This window comes from Psammomys obesus, unplaced genomic scaffold (genome assembly GCF_907164565.1).
Source record: "Psammomys obesus unplaced genomic scaffold, mPsaObe1.curated_primary_1811, whole genome shotgun sequence".
NCBI classification, from domain to species: Eukaryota; Metazoa; Chordata; class Mammalia; order Rodentia; family Muridae; genus Psammomys; species Psammomys obesus.
The window spans coordinates 6,297,862-6,313,278 of NW_026596040.1; the positions used below are offsets into that span (position 1 = coordinate 6,297,862).

General features: G+C 40.2%; 1 protein-coding gene across 1 annotated transcript in view; it reads left to right on the forward strand.

Annotated features, from left to right (window-relative positions):
• Dcp2 (decapping mRNA 2) overlaps window positions 1-12,397 on the forward strand; it is a 41,808-nt gene extending 29,411 nt beyond the window's left edge. Inside the window, exons 10-11 of the mRNA XM_055622545.1 lie at window positions 969-1,020; window positions 3,190-12,397. Coding sequence (XP_055478520.1) covers window positions 969-1,020; window positions 3,190-3,353 — 216 coding nt within the window. The 3' untranslated portion in view covers window positions 3,354-12,397. The remainder of the gene's footprint in view (window positions 1-968; window positions 1,021-3,189) is intronic.
• The last annotated feature ends 3,020 nt before the right edge of the window (window positions 12,398-15,417 follow it).

Here is a 15,417-nt window from a genome sequence, read left to right on the forward strand (position 1 = left end):
GAAAGATGCTGAAAACCCAGCATTGAGCTCCACAGCCTCTTGAGTGGCTGCCCTCATTGTACAAGAGTCATCCAGTTATATAGTCTAGTTAATTTTGTTGGATGGTGTGGTGGGATTTTTTTGGGAGGTGGGGCTAATAATAAAGTTTTTAAACATTTAAAGTCTTTAGGGGAAAAACAGTGGTAAATACAAAACAGAGAGCTGGAAATGACTGGGCCTGTGAAAAAGTGGTCAGTCATGCAAATCAAAGACTAGGAGTTCAAGTTCAAGGCCAGCCTGCAACTAAGATGTTGTCTTATAAATCAAACAACATCAGACAGGCAGAGTGAAGAGTTGGAATGCTGAATTGTGTATTACTGAGTATATTAACAAAGCATAAAATTTGGTACTTGTTTCTCACAGAGATTTTTTTTATGTCAGAAACCTGGACAGTTGCTTGGTTTCGAGAAGGAGAATGGAAAGGGAGAATGTAAACGTAAAAATTCCTTCCTTTACTCTCTGTTATGAGAACAGGAAAAAAGATGTAAATATCCAGGCAGTTGATATCAGGTGCACATTGTGGGTCTTTAGATTACGCCGAGTCGTAGAAGCAACGGTGGAAGTCTGCCCTTGAAGGAATGGTGCTCACATGCAGTTAGACTGTGAAGATTAGTTCTGCAGGGCTGTGTGCGCCTTGCATGTGGCAGGCCTGCGTGTGCTTCATAGCGCTGGGACCACGGGAGAGGATGTACAACAGTTGGGGTGGAAAGCTGCACAGTGCAGTGTTCACAGCCGTTGCTTCTGGTCCCCATATGTACTGATGTAGGGATATGTTCTCCAGGTTCTTTAAAGGAGGACTCTGAGAAAACCTACTGGGGATGATTAGATTCCTGGTTAATTTTCCTCTTGAGATGTTTGATCATGTTTCTCTTGAGTTTTAATAAGTAAAAATAACAAGACTGTGCTGTGCATGTTTCTGTTTTTAATAGAAATGTGAAAAGAAGCTGCATCCACGAAAACTTCAGGACAACTTTGAGACAGGCAAGCTATTTTCTTTTTTGAAAATCTGCCTGTGGGGCTGGGTTTCGTTTTACCAGCTGTGACATCAGTGGGCTTTGTGGTGATGAGAGTTACGTAGGAATAGCTGCCTATGTGCTTCAGAGATTTCACGCGTGAGAGTCTCTCAATAGAAACTGACTAGAAGGAGTCACTAAAAGTGATCGAGGTAACATTACTAGCTATTGAATGCACTTTCTTTTGTAAGTATCTGTCAGCACTGGCTTATGGGCTAGGAGAGTGGGAAATGTAATGAGGATGCCTCACTCTCATTCTCCTCTTGTCAGTAATGGGTCAACTGTTTAACATGCTCCTAAGCATAGCCATTGATTAAATAATGCCATTTCTCCTTCCTCAATTATGGAGTGTAGTGTGTCTGGTTCAGATACTGTCTTAGTCACTGCTCTGTTGCTGTGAAGACACCATGACAAAAGCAGCTCTTACAAAGAAAGCATTTAATTGGGGGCTTGCTTACTGTTTGAAAGGCTTATTAGTCCATTATCATTACGGTACCTGGCAGGTAGGCAGGCAGGGTGCTGGAGAAGTGGCTAAGAACTTTACATCCTGATCCACAGACAGCAGCCAAATAGAGAATTGGGCCTGGAGTAGATTTTGGAAACCTCAAAACCCATCCCCACTAACTCACTTCCTTCCATGATGCCACACCTCCTAATCCTTCTGAACAGTTCTTCATCTGGAGACTAAGCATGCAAATATGTCAGCCTGTGGATGTTATTCTCATGCAGACCACCAGAAAAACTAATCATAACGAATATAAAAAGTTATTTTAGTGCCACTCACGTTTGATTAATGTGTCACTTGAAAGTTACATTACACTGTTTATCTTAGGTGCTACTTTGAATGTATGAAATTTTCTTGTGCCATGGTTACATATTCATCGAAATAGAAAACTCCTAAGAAATGAAGAGTGCTGGGTGGTGTTGGCACACACCTTTAATCCCAGCACTTGGGAGACAGAGACAGGTGGTTCTCTGAGTTTGAGGCCAGCCTGATCTACAGAACGGATTCCAGAACAGCCAAGGCTACATAGAGAAACCCTGTCTCAAAGAGACTGAAAAAAGAAAAAGAAATGAAGAGCATTATTTTATTTATTTTTTAATCATTTAAACAGTTTTCAGATATGAATCCACCAATGACTCATCATTGATGGAACAATCCTGAAATGGTTAAGCTAATCCCCTCCATCTCCAGGAGCAGAGCTTGAAGTAATAGTGCAGACCCCTTAGTTGACTTTTTAGAAACGTGACTTAACCAATCACTAAAAAGATGAAAGCAAAAGCTGTCTTAAAAGAGATGTTCTGTGTCTGGGAACATATAGCTTAGTGGGTAGATGGACCTGAGTTCTGACCCTTAAAACGTACGTGTACGTGGTAGTGCACACGAGTAATCCCAGTGCCTCTGTGGCACCTGGGAAATAGTGGCAGGACTCCCAGAAGTGTAGGCAGTTAGCCTGGCCATGGCCATTGCAGAAGCAAACAGGCCCCACTGCACGGTGGAAGGCATGGACTGGTGCCTCGGCTTGCCGTCTGACCTCTGAGTGTGCCTCCATGCCCCATAACATGCCTGTGCTCGTGCTGTCACATAGATGTGTATGCACAGGTTAAAAATGAGCAAAGATGCCCTAACTTTACTGTGGAAAGCTCATCTTGTAACCATTGGCATTTAAATTGATGTGTTTCATATTTCTTTTGGCTTTTGGTCTTGTATCCAAAAGTCATTGTTAAGACTGAAAACAATCAAGAGCTTTTGAGGTTTTCTGTTTTGATCCATTGAGACTTGGTAACTTCAACTATATTTTGTTAAACATATAATCTTTACAGTTTTTTAAATAATTATAATTGTAATTTTCATACTAACCTGTTGAGCATAAATACATAAGCTAAAAATATGCCAATTTTGAGAGTGATATCAAGGGTCTTAAAAGGCCAGCTAAAAATCTGAATTAATAGAAATAAAGAAAAAACCAGCAATAGATAAGAGATTCCAATGAATACTGACCAAGGTGCTTAGGACTGAGTCAGATTATAGAAAGGTAAATATGCAGCCCACCTGGATTCCCTCTGAGTAGTGGAAGGGCAGTGTCTGGTAAACTTTCTTCTGAGTCACTGACTACTGATTTTGTTTCCTAAGCAGATGCCGTATATGACTTGCCATGTTCTGGTGAAGACCCATTGGCAGAACATGCTGAGGGACACTCTGTGGCATGTAACGGACATTGCAAGTTCCCATTTTCATCTAGAACCTTTTTGAGTTTCAAGTTTGACCAAAATGCCATCATGAAAATCTTGGACCTTTGATAACAGCTAGTGTATTGCAGAAGTCCCATGATCAGAGACCTGTTGCATTTGAGTGGGTGTCTCCTCAAGCCTTACCTTTCTCAGGTATTTGAAAGAAATGCAGGGAGGCAATGTTTCTAAAGAGATTTTTTTTGTACAGAAGAGAAACTAGAAAGAAACACAAGTTTGCACTGTAAATTCAGTTAAACTTTTTATATGGATTTACCGTTTCAGTGTTTGGAACCCAAGTTTTATTTGCCTGTGTTTTTTGTTTTTTTTTTTTGTTTGTTTTGTTTTTTTTTTTTTTGTCTTTTCCTTTTTTGAGGGCATTTATTTTGCGTGACTGTGGGTCTTATTTTTTTATTCTGATCAAGAAAAGAGTTGTTTTGATGGAATCATCAACAAGTAGCCAAGTTAATAGTATTTTATCTTCCCATCTTAGTGATTGCAAAAAGTTTGCTTATTGAGAATTTAAAAAGAAACTTAAAACCCCAATTACTAATGAGCATAAAAGCTGAACCGTGACATCAAGATTGCAGGCGTTTTGCTCATTTCTCTGCTTCTAACCACTGAGAATCGAATCCTTCTAGTTGGAGTTTTGTCAATTTGTTTAGTACCTCATCTTCAAAACAATACTCAGTTGCAAAGCAAACTCCTGAGCACTTCATCAAGAAGAAGCCCACAGCCTGGAGAGAGATGCAGTCAGTGGGGAGCTGATGACGTAATTTTGAATTATGACGTTTGCTGTTGGAAAACTTGTAGTGCTGGAGCAGAGAACATGGAAGCCAGGAGCTGGCAGTTGTTTGGGTCATGCCTTGACCATCCTGCCTCCAACTCCACAATTCAGTATTGTGCAATGATTATACTCATGTGAAACATGTATACATATTATAGTGTGTATGTTTGGAAAACTACATACTTAGTTTTATATTGCATCTCAGTGTTGATCTGTGGAAGCTGATGTTAATATTAGGTTCCTGTTTGCAGTAATAGCAGAGTGACATGCCTTTTATTAATATCCTGAAGCCCCTGGGTTACAAAGTAAGGAAGAAGGGGTTATGCAATTTACCCCAGCATGTCATTTCACTGGGGGACCCTTGGAGTAACGTACTTAGCTCACATCTAGGAATGTATTTCGGGCCTCTAGGATTCTTAAATCCAAACAAGAATGACAGTGCCTGCTTTACAAAGGGTCATCTCTAATGGAGGACAATCACCAGAGCTTTAAGGAGGCAATACAATTTTGGCTGCATCTGACCTCACTGAGAATATTTCCGGGGGGTGGGGGGGGGCTGTTTGTGCATGTCTGCACGTGCATCTGTCATGTGGGTTTTTAAGAGTTGTTTTTTACAAGTGGTATCCACAAAGTATATTCCTGCTTATAAATATTACTATAGAAATCTTTATTCTGTATATGCAGCCTATTTAACTGGGGTTCTACTTAACCCCATGGAACCTTTAAGAGAAGGGCTATTATTGTAAGGAATTTACTTGGTATTGCTACTTTAGCTTTTAAATGGCTGATTTTAAAGAAGAAGTTCTATTTATTAATGAACATGTCACTCGGTGCTGAGCAGGAGACTTCACAATAACAGTGTGTTCAGAATCTTTTATTCGACTACTTTGTGAACCCTTCTATGACCTTTGCTTTTAGTGCATTATCTGATTGTGTTTGGAAGCCGTTATTATTCTCCTCAGAAACACAGCTGCTTTGCTTGGGTCTTTTTGAGCCATATTTATATTTGGTCCCAGCATTCCAGATTTCTGTTAAATGGTTAAAGGAGTGAAAACTGAAGTTTGCTTGGCAATGCATCATTTTCACTCATCTGGAAAACATTTAAGTGTGTGTGTGTGTGTGTGTGTGTGTGTGTGTGTGTGTGTGTGTGAGAGAGAGAGAGAGAGAGAGAAATTCTTTTTCTTAAATGAGTACTTTAGTTGGTCTCTCTGGTTCTTGTAGAGGTTGGAGTTTTTCAGCTCTCAGTAGTATTAAAGCAAAAGCAATTAGTTACCAGAATATGGGACCTGTAAAGAGGTCAACTGTAAGAACCGACCGTTGATGTGCTGCTTTATTTAATGCACTGTGGAACAAAATGAGTGTGGTTGGGATGCAATTATGATAACTTCGGGTTTTAGCTTTCAGCAGTCTGAAGTCAAAAGCATGCTGAAAGAGGAATGAAGGTGTGTGTGCATGTGACTCACCTATGCAGAAAATATTAAGTTGGTGTACCTTGTTAATGTTCATCCGCTGTACTTACTCCTTCACTGTTCAGGTTATCTGAGAGATCATGTTTAGCACAGGGCTGGATTTCTTCACTGAGCTGTGTTAGCATTTCTTCATGGACTCTGGTAATGAGGGTGCTGAATATGCAATAATGTACTTCTGTGTAGTGCTGTGTTTAAAGACGCTAGATGGAACAGTAGATACATCGGCCTTATTATTTTTGTGTGTGAGGGGTAGGACTTTGAAATCACTTTTTAAATGTCCTTCGCCTCCAGCCGCATGTGTTCCAGGATGCAGTGCACTGTGAATCTTTTTAAATCTGAGTTGGTAGGTGCTCTTATGTGTAACTTCAGCAGTTTGAAGAATGTTAAATGACTTTGTCCTTAACCATTGTTCTCCAAGAGACAAAGGATACAGTTTACATACTTTTCTATAAGTTTCTGTTAAGAAATAGTGAATGAATGATTCAAGGATTTCAAACAGTGGTTCTGTTTTGAGACATGAGCATTGGGAGGGGCTGGCAAAACCCAGTGGATCTGATAGCTTGGGTGAAACTGATTAAATATGTTAAAAGATCTAAGTAGACCTTTGTACCAGTATATGAAAGATAGTCTCCCAGAACTGTCAGAAAAATTGTGGTCACTGCTTGCTGTTTTGACCTTTGAATATCGTTATTTTTATATTAGATACAGATAATGGAGCTATAGCGCAGATTAATACTGTGCTGTAAGACTTGGATATACTTCTTCTTTTGGAAGTTTTAATAATTTACATGTCATGTCAATAAACAACTCTAAGAGAATGACTATCAGAATCAAATTCCTTTATAAAATACTATGTTTTCTAAAAATGTTAAGGATTGGTACCTGTATTCATTAAAACATTTCATTACCAAAACCCTCACCAGTTCTGTTTCTCTAATAAGGAAAGAGGGAGACCTAGAAATGATGATTTGCTGAGCAGGTTTTCTTCCCATAATGCCTCCTGGCCTTCTCTGTACTTGTGTGTACCTGCTTGGAGATTTTAATGACAGCTGTTTTGTCTGTGTTCTCTGAGGCAGTATTTTCTTTGTATTATTATTTGTGGTTGTATTTATTAATGCTTCTTCCTCCTGGTTTTGAGTTGGATTCTTGTGTAGCCTGAGGAAAGAGGTTCAAATATGTCATAACATGAGTTGACCATCATCAAAGGGCACCACTATTGTGTCTAAAGGTATTCTTCACCTTTATGGGTGTAGTGTTACTCATTACAGCTTGGCAAAGCTGGGCTAGAATAGCTCATCCCTGGTGTCATGACACTTTAGAATACGTTTGTATCATTTCTTAAATGCCTAGAAATGGGCTTATCGTAGTCCTTCTCCACAACTTTGTCTCTCTACATAGAATTGTTATTCTTGAGGCCTGTGTCAGAGGGGCCAGATTGAGATTGGCAATATGAGATTTGTGCTAAGTAGATTGCCATTGCCAGGTGTGTTGGGAAGTTTTCTTGAAAAGAGCAGCTAGTCAGTAGCCGCTGTAGTCAGTAGCTGCTGGCAGAGTGTGGGGAGAAACTAGTGCATTCTAGCACTTGCACTCTCCAGGTGAGATCCGTGGCTGGCGCCCAGCCTTAGCAGAATCGAAAAGTACAGTCCTTGCCAGGCATTTTCCACTCCTTAGCGAAGTGTTGGCTAAGTATGATGGCCACGCAATCCATTGATTCTCGTGTAATTCTTCCCACTTTAATCACCAGCATTTGGGCCCTTTCTGTGTGGGTTCTGCTGAGCGCCAGGCCCTCTGGGTTTTGTTTACCTCTCTTTTTTTTTATGACTTTAATTTCTTTCTAATGGATGTTTTGCCATTCTATTTGTATGTGTGCCACATGTGTGCCTGATGTCCAAGGAGGCCAGAAAAGAGTGTCAGATGATTCCCCCTGGAACTAGAGTTACAGTGTTAGAGATGGAACATGGCTCCTCTGCCGGAACAGCCCGTGCTCTTAACCATCCTGCTGTTGATAACAAGATAGCCCAATGTGTGGCATAGTCATGTGTGCATGTGCGGGCAGCAGTTTCCTTGTGACAAACATCATTTGTCACTGAGGTAGCTAGTGAAAACTGAGGCCTGGGCCTAGCCTCCTGCATAGAACTGAATAGAGTAACATAGTTCTGATAGGGGTTTGTTTGTTTCAGTGTCCCCTGGTTATGTCTTTATATTTTGTGGTAAAGCTCAGAGACTTTATTTTGAGAAGTGTTTACACTGTAATATCTAATTTGAAATGAACAAAAGAGAGATTACGTTTATCTTGGGTCTTAGTGTAGCAGAGAGTTGGGTTCTGTCTGTGTAGCTGCCTGAATGCACAGTCTAAAAGGTATTTACTTCAGATGCTAGTAGTTAGGCAGTGTTAGTCAAGGGGTCTCTGGGGAAAGAAAGTACAGGAATCAGGTTCAGGGTATGACTTGCTGTTGCTGCTGCTGCTGCTGCTGCTGCTCCTCCTCCTCCTCCTCCTCCTCCTCCTCCTCCACCTCCTCCTCCTCCTCTTTTTAAGGTCTTAGTCCTCATCTTTATTTCTGAAGCGAAAATGTTCATCCCTCAACAGTCCATGGGTAGTGGGTTCAGGTGGGAAAATGTAAGCTGTGATAGTTCCTCTGAAAAACCATGCTTTTCTCCCCATGCAGTCTAGGCTTTCACAGGTGGGTGGACATGGCACATGGGTATAGAGAGCAGGCAGAGGGGATCCCAGGAAAACCTGCTGGGATACCTGGGCACTTCTGGTTCATTTTCATTGAGGGGAGAGTGGATGTGTCTGGTCCAGTAAAATCCTAAGAAATGGTTGTGTAGATTGCATCCTTGTTTAAATCTGAGTGCCTCGGCTATGAGCAGGGCAAGTCTCTTAGGCAGGGTCTTGTTGCTGCCACCTACCCGAGAGGGTCATCCAGGGAGCTCTCTAAGGCAGTTCGTGAGCAAAGGCCACTGGGAGGCTGTTTTCAGGAGGAAACCTCTGGGACCACACTCTTCTTGCTGGCCTGGCAGCCTGGGTGTGGAAGGTCTGTTGGCCTTGTGATTTCTTCGTGTCTGCTGCCTGTCTCTGCTTCATGACTCTAATGTGGTGCCTGGGCCACATCTTGGCCTCACAACTGCCCAGTCAACCACCATCACCCATCAGCCCACTCACCCATTCATCTACCTTTCTGTTTATCTGTTTAACTTCTCTTTATCATCTGTCACCTCTCATCTATATCTATATACCTACCATATGTCATTTATCTCTCAATCAGTCAACTGTCATATTTCTGTTTTTCTACTTATGTATCTTTATATGCTCTGTCATTTATATTTTTCTATCTATCATCTATGTAGTATTTGTTTTCTGTCTTCCTATCTTCTGCTGTCTATTTACTTATCCAACCATATAGATAGTCCATATTTTTTATGGACTAATCTTTTTTCAAGTATCTGGAGCCACTGAAGGTCTTGAGAACACCAGTATGAGTCTGACATAGATGCAAATATATCTGGATGTGTGGCCTGGGGTTTCTGAGATCACAAATTCACATGCCTTGTTTAGTAACAAGGCTGCCTAGTATTGTCTCTTCATTGGACCCTTTCTGCTATACTCGGGGGTTCCTGTCCTGTAACCAGGTGTCCTAGACCAGCAGCTCACTCACCTGTGGCATGTTCCAGAAAATCATCTTGAACACATGATCGTCTACTGTTTGTTGAAGAAAAGTCCCCAGAGCTAGGTTGGTATCTAAGTTTTGCTGATGGAAGGTGTCCTTCTCCATTTTTATTGTCATCCTCTTCGTGTTCGTCATGCTATTTACTCTTTGCTGTCCTCAGATCCCCCTGTCATATCTGCAGCTGCTGCTTGTTCCTCTTCCCCAATTGCAGTGTGGCCTTCCTGAGATTTGTGGGCTGATTTTTCTTTCTCCTGGTCTTCTCCCAGCTGCATGCACTGTTTGTCCCGTGTTGTAGTCTGCTTTATTTTCCCTTTCTCCTGTACTTGGGCCTTCATGTTCAGTAACTCATTGTCTTAGACCAGCAGGTCCTTCTCCAGTTGCAGGCTCCTTTCAGGCCTGTAATCACGTCTGTCTCCTCTTGTGTTTCCTGGCAAAAGGTGACTTGCTCTTCTTAATGGACATAAGTTCTTTAAAGGAAGGTAAGTCCCTTAGTATATGTTTGTCACAGGGGTTGAATAGTTTTGTTGATGTTGTGTTATTAGCTAGTTAGTTGAGTGCCATTTTTTGAGCATTTGTTTCAGTAATCGTCGGTCTTTCTGTTTGTGCTATATCTCTAATGCATCTGACACCATGAGAATTTGCCATAACATTTAAATTCTTGAGTCTCAAGTACATAGAAGGGCTATGCTCTCAAATCAATGTATATAGCTGTGAAATTGGTGAGGGAAAACACTTTGGTGCAGTTCTAGGATGAATTGGGCAGCATTTCCTAGCACTTAGCACTTAGTTTTTAGGATCGTGAACTTTTAAAGTAGAAGGTAGAACATTTTGGCTTTTAATTATTTGGCCCAAATGTCTAAAACAATAGTTCTAGATAGGTGAAACATTTGGGGCACCGTTGTACATTTTTAAGCCATTTCTCAAGCTTTAAGAAATTAGCACAGCTTTCGCAATATTCAGCGGAAGCACAAATGAAATAGGTGCCAGCTGTGGGCTTTGGAGGGTGGCATCTGCTAGCTGCGGATGGCTTGTGAGATGCAGTGACACTTCTGGAACATGAGCAGCAGTGTATGGCATGCACAGAGCCTTGGAAAAGCATGACAGAGTCCTGCAGGAGCCTGCATTTCACTGCTCTCTGGGTAGCTCATTTGGGGTTGTATTTAAATGTTGCACAGGTAACTATTAAGTGTCAAATGCAAGTATCCAAGGGAATGAGCCTTTCAATTTACATGTTTCAGATTAGGACAGGACTAACTCCCATTGTATAAATATTATTATTTTTTTCAGGTCAACAAATAGGGAAGAACAGTAAAACTCTTTAACTTTGGTGTAATTTTTAAAAACTATTTTTTAAATTTTCTCATGAGTTTTAAATCTTATGGTAGTTTTAAAAATGAGTATTAACTTACTAGTCTTACGTATAACTCAATCTGTTGGCTTCAATGAAACTGTAATGAATCTTTATGAATAGTCATGTATTTAGCTATTTTAAGTGATAATTCTCTTAATTAAGATAGTCTTAAATCAGGCCAGTCATGGTGGTGTGCACTAGCCAGGTTCACAGAGTCAGTTCCAGGACAGCCAGGGCTACACAGAAAAACCCTATGTCCAAAAAAAAAAAAAAAAAAAAAAAAAGGATAGTCTTAAAGCTGACAAATATGAAGCATACAGTTTAGTTTGGGTGCAAAAGTGAATAAAAGTTGTATATTTTTATGCACCGTAACTTTGGTTTAAAGTGGCTTATGCTGTGCTGTGAAGACCTGATGTCCCTGGACAGAGTAGTCTTCCAACACTCTGCTTGTACATTTGACTGGAAAAGGAATACCAATATATATTGAGTCACGGAAGCTACCAAAGCTGGTACAGTTAGTACATAAACTTGGATGAAATTACTTCATTTTAATGTTCAATGAAAAACTTAGGCTTTAGAATAATTTGTAAACTTTGTATGTTAGCTCATTTCATATAAGACAAACCCAATTAATGAAGAAACAATCTTTGCCTAACCACGTTTTATATTTCAATACTTGGAGAAAGATAATGTAAACCCGTTACATGATTATGTCTGTGATAGTATGAAAGTTTGCTTTATTGTGGTTATTAGTCAAATATTTAGGGAAACCAAAATGAACCCTCCCCAAATAGCCTGTTGGGTTTGCTGTAGTGTGACAACTTTTAGAGATGGATTTATTCAGCACCCCCTACCCCCACCACCACTACTTCAATGTCTGTGAAGTGATTGGAACTGGTTTTCATTTACATTGGTGTGACTTCATAGATTTCCAGTGACTCAGTCTGTGAAAGTGATTCTGGAGCACTGCACTTCCCAAGATGTGGGCTGACACCTGTGCCACTGAGAATGGCAGTGCTGTCTTTTTTACCATTAAGTGTGCTGTGACTTCTAAAAGCGTTTTGATGTAGTCCACACTAGTTGAGAAGCTAAAAACATTCGTTACAGAATGCACTGACAGTGACGGAAGGCTGCTCATACTGCCTTCTGTCAAATACTGTGTTAACTTTGGTCTAATTCAGGCTGTTGTAATGCATATGTAATGTAATCCATAAAATTGGCTGCTTAGGCCATGCTGGTTACTTCTTGTACCCTTCGTTCTACAAACCACTGTTACTGACCACTTCCTATAGTTTTAAGTCATTACTTTTACTGGTTATTACAGTGTGTTACTACCATCCCTCTGGACAAAAAAAAGTTTTGAATGTATAGGATAAATGTGAGAGGTTCTGTTTGCATTGATAGAAATATAAAAAGTAGAATCCATTCAGAAATGAAAGTGGACCAGAGGGTTTGTCACCTTTAGCTTAATGCAGTTTGGTTCTTAAGCAGGACTATAGTCATGAGTGGGATACAGAGCAGATATATAAAATGCAATGATTCTTAGACTTGACCAGAGCCCGGCTCACCAGCAGAGCACCCTGGTGTCCCCTGGGTCTCTGCTCTTTTAGAGTCCTCGGCTGTAGAACTATATTATCAAAAGTACTTTTGTGTAGCAAAAAGCTGCAGTTTTAACACTAATGATATGCTATGAAACTGCTTGCTATCTATCTTGTAGTTTACATTTGACTTTCTGATGCTTTTTTTCCCCGTTTTTATAGTCTTTTAAAAGATTGTTTAATAGAGAACCTTCTGTTGATGCTATTTGTAAAGGCAGCCAAATAAAAATTGGTGAGAAATAAGACTTTTGTTTTGTTGTTCTTTTGGCTGAAATACTCTTAGATGTACGGCCTGATTCAGTGTTAGCCCCTCGGTTTATATTTACATGTATGACAGGCAAACAGTTCTACAGAACGTCCTTACTCTTTAATTAAAACAAAGCACAGCATGGAATTAGAAATATTTATTCAGAATATAAGAATGTTTGTAAAATATTATAAATGTCTCTGTATAAATAAATGGAGTTTTTTTGTTTTAAACAATTCTATATCAAATAACACAAAGTAGCTATTTTACAGCAGCTAAAACTAAAGGCATCTGGAAACATTTAAAGCTACGAGTGAATCAAAAAAATTACCAGGTATATAGTACAGTGTTTGGTAGCCACTTTAAAATGAGACAGTACAAATGGAGGAGTGCTGACAGATGCAAACAGTCGCGTGTGCTTTCCTAACAGTACATTCAGGCAGGATTTTCTAATTCAAGTGGTATAAAAGCACATTTTCAGTTAATAAAAAAGTTAAAATTTCATGCAAAGTAAGATAGTATATCTAAAAGCAGATTAGAAATAGAAGTGAACATGTTTTTAATCTTTGCATCAGGTCCTAATGACATTGTGTTATCAGGGACTCTTGAAGTAGGTGTTCCGATAGGAGCAAAAGAACACTATGGACTCCACAAACAACAATCCCCACATTTCATCCATGGCAGAGAACAGGACAGCAGAAACAAAGCAGATCGTCTGTATGGGTAAGTTGTTCTCAACAGAAGCTGCTCTGTGCTGCTGAGCAGATAGCTGGGTAATTATCAGATGAGAGACTGGGAAAATCAAATGCTAAGTCAAGGGTATAGTTAAGGGTGTAGTTAGACAGCAGTGGTTGTTGCTGAGACTTAAATCTTTTTCTTTTCTATCTACACACATTCAAAATACCAGTGTGTGTTATGACTATGCTGGATTACCAAAATTGTAATGCTTGCCTATATGTGAAAATGTTTTTTTGTTTTTGTTTTTTTTTTACAAAAGCATGAGCAGTTATGTTGGGGTCACAGCATCTCAGATTGGCTCTTGTGAATACAAAGCTGTTTGGAAAATAAAGTGAAGTGAAATATGGGAGGCCACGGGTTCAGAGCTGAGTTTAACCTGACCTATATAAACATGGGGGATCCGTTGTGTGCACACCTCAAAGATGGTGATGTGTTTGTAGCAGGCCATCCATGCTCTACAAAGAGTTTGCACAGTTGTGGCCAAGGTGCTGTTTGTTCTATCATTCTTTGTCACTTGTTTTTTTGTCTTATAGGTTCCATTGGTGAAACAGAAAATTGAGTTCTCTATCTTATAGTTTTAGAAGCTACAGTGTACTGCAGAAAGAAACTACTAATGTTGCTTAAGCTCTTGCACCCATGCCCACCCCCATCCCTGCTAGGACCATACCCTAGGGCAGATCAGTGCAGAAATTTTAGCCACCAAAGAATTTGCTCTCTGTTGAGCTCTAAAAACAGTAAGTGTAGTTCAGTAGGTGATACCATACACTGAAAGTGGTTGTTTTTACTTAGGTCACTGTGTTCAGATAATGAGTATACATACTTCCAGTTAAACATTTACAATTGAAAGCATATATGGAAGGAAGTGTTTTGACAAATCAGAGTGGTGGTTTTGTTGCTGTCTTCTCTATCACTTAAACATGAGCGTGATAACCTGAACTCCTGGCAGCTCTGAAGTCGCTTACACAGTTTATATCGTTGCATAGAGTTCTTTCTATATAGGGGATACAGAAGTGTGGTAGTTTGTGATCCATGCCAGGGATGCAGGCACTCCAACACTGCAGCCAACTAGGAGACAGTTCTTTTCTGTTAAAGGAATGTCTGTCTGTAGGAACTAAAAGAATAGTCCAGGTCTCCCTCACAGTGGCAGGGTCCTTGCTAAACCCCTCTTTAACAGTTTTTAGAATAAACACCTAAGACTCTGACTTGGCCTGCTCTTCCTTATAGAGCCACACCAAAACTCTTAATTTAGTGTTCTCTAAAGCCCTTTTAAAATTTTGCTGCAGGCTGTGATGAAGACCTGGTGATTACATGCATCTGAAAAGAGCAGTAAGCACTTAGGCTAATAAAACCTTGAAGTGTCAGTTAAATGGAGCATCCAGTTTCATACAACACACATAAAAGTGAGTGAAAAGCCTTTGCTTCCACTGGTGACGTGTGGCACTCATCTAGATCTGGACTATACAGCCACAAAGATTGTTTCACCTGTTAATCACATGTCTGCCTTTGTGAGTCCAATGGAGACATTCTTACTGTCACAAGCAACTTGGGATTGTTCGTAGTAGCAGAGCCAGATGTCTCCTTTACTTATTACTGCTGCCCTAGTTGGGTTTGTGTGCTTCAGTTCAGAACTGTGAAATGGTTCCTTCTGCTCTGCCTTTCTTTTTATGAGCCAAAGTTGGCTTTGATTAGTAAAGGTGACTGCCTAAAGAGAACGACCCCTGAAGAATTAGGGGAAAATTCAAAATACGAAATTCCAAAGGTTTTTAACCCCATTCAAACTTGAAATCAACATAATTTTGTTTGCCCCAATAGACATGTTAATAGAAACCATTTTCTCTTTAAAAGTAGGTTCAGGAGGCACTGGGTTAAACAAAAAGGAAAATTACCCAGGCACCTGCTATCGTGTATTTATTCAGTATAGTTCAGTAGCTTTCACAGTTCACATAAACAAATGCCTGCTGCTTCCCTCTCAGCAAACATTGCCAATACTAAGGAAAAGACTGTAGGCCTTTCCCACTTATTCAAAAGTGTGGCACTTTATCCTTGCAGATTTCCACCAAGTCATCATGTATTTATGTACTTAGAAGCTCAGGTGTAGGCCTTTGATCATTGCTTCAGAGGCTTCCCTATGGAGGAACTATGGGCCTAGAAGTGTAGGTTCTAGGATTTAACTGGGGTGGTGTTGGGGGGACAAGGCTCAGCAGGCAGGCAAGCCATCATTCCTGCTTTGGCCTCACTTTGCATCTAAGCCTTCACTTAGAGCCCCACATGCTGGGAT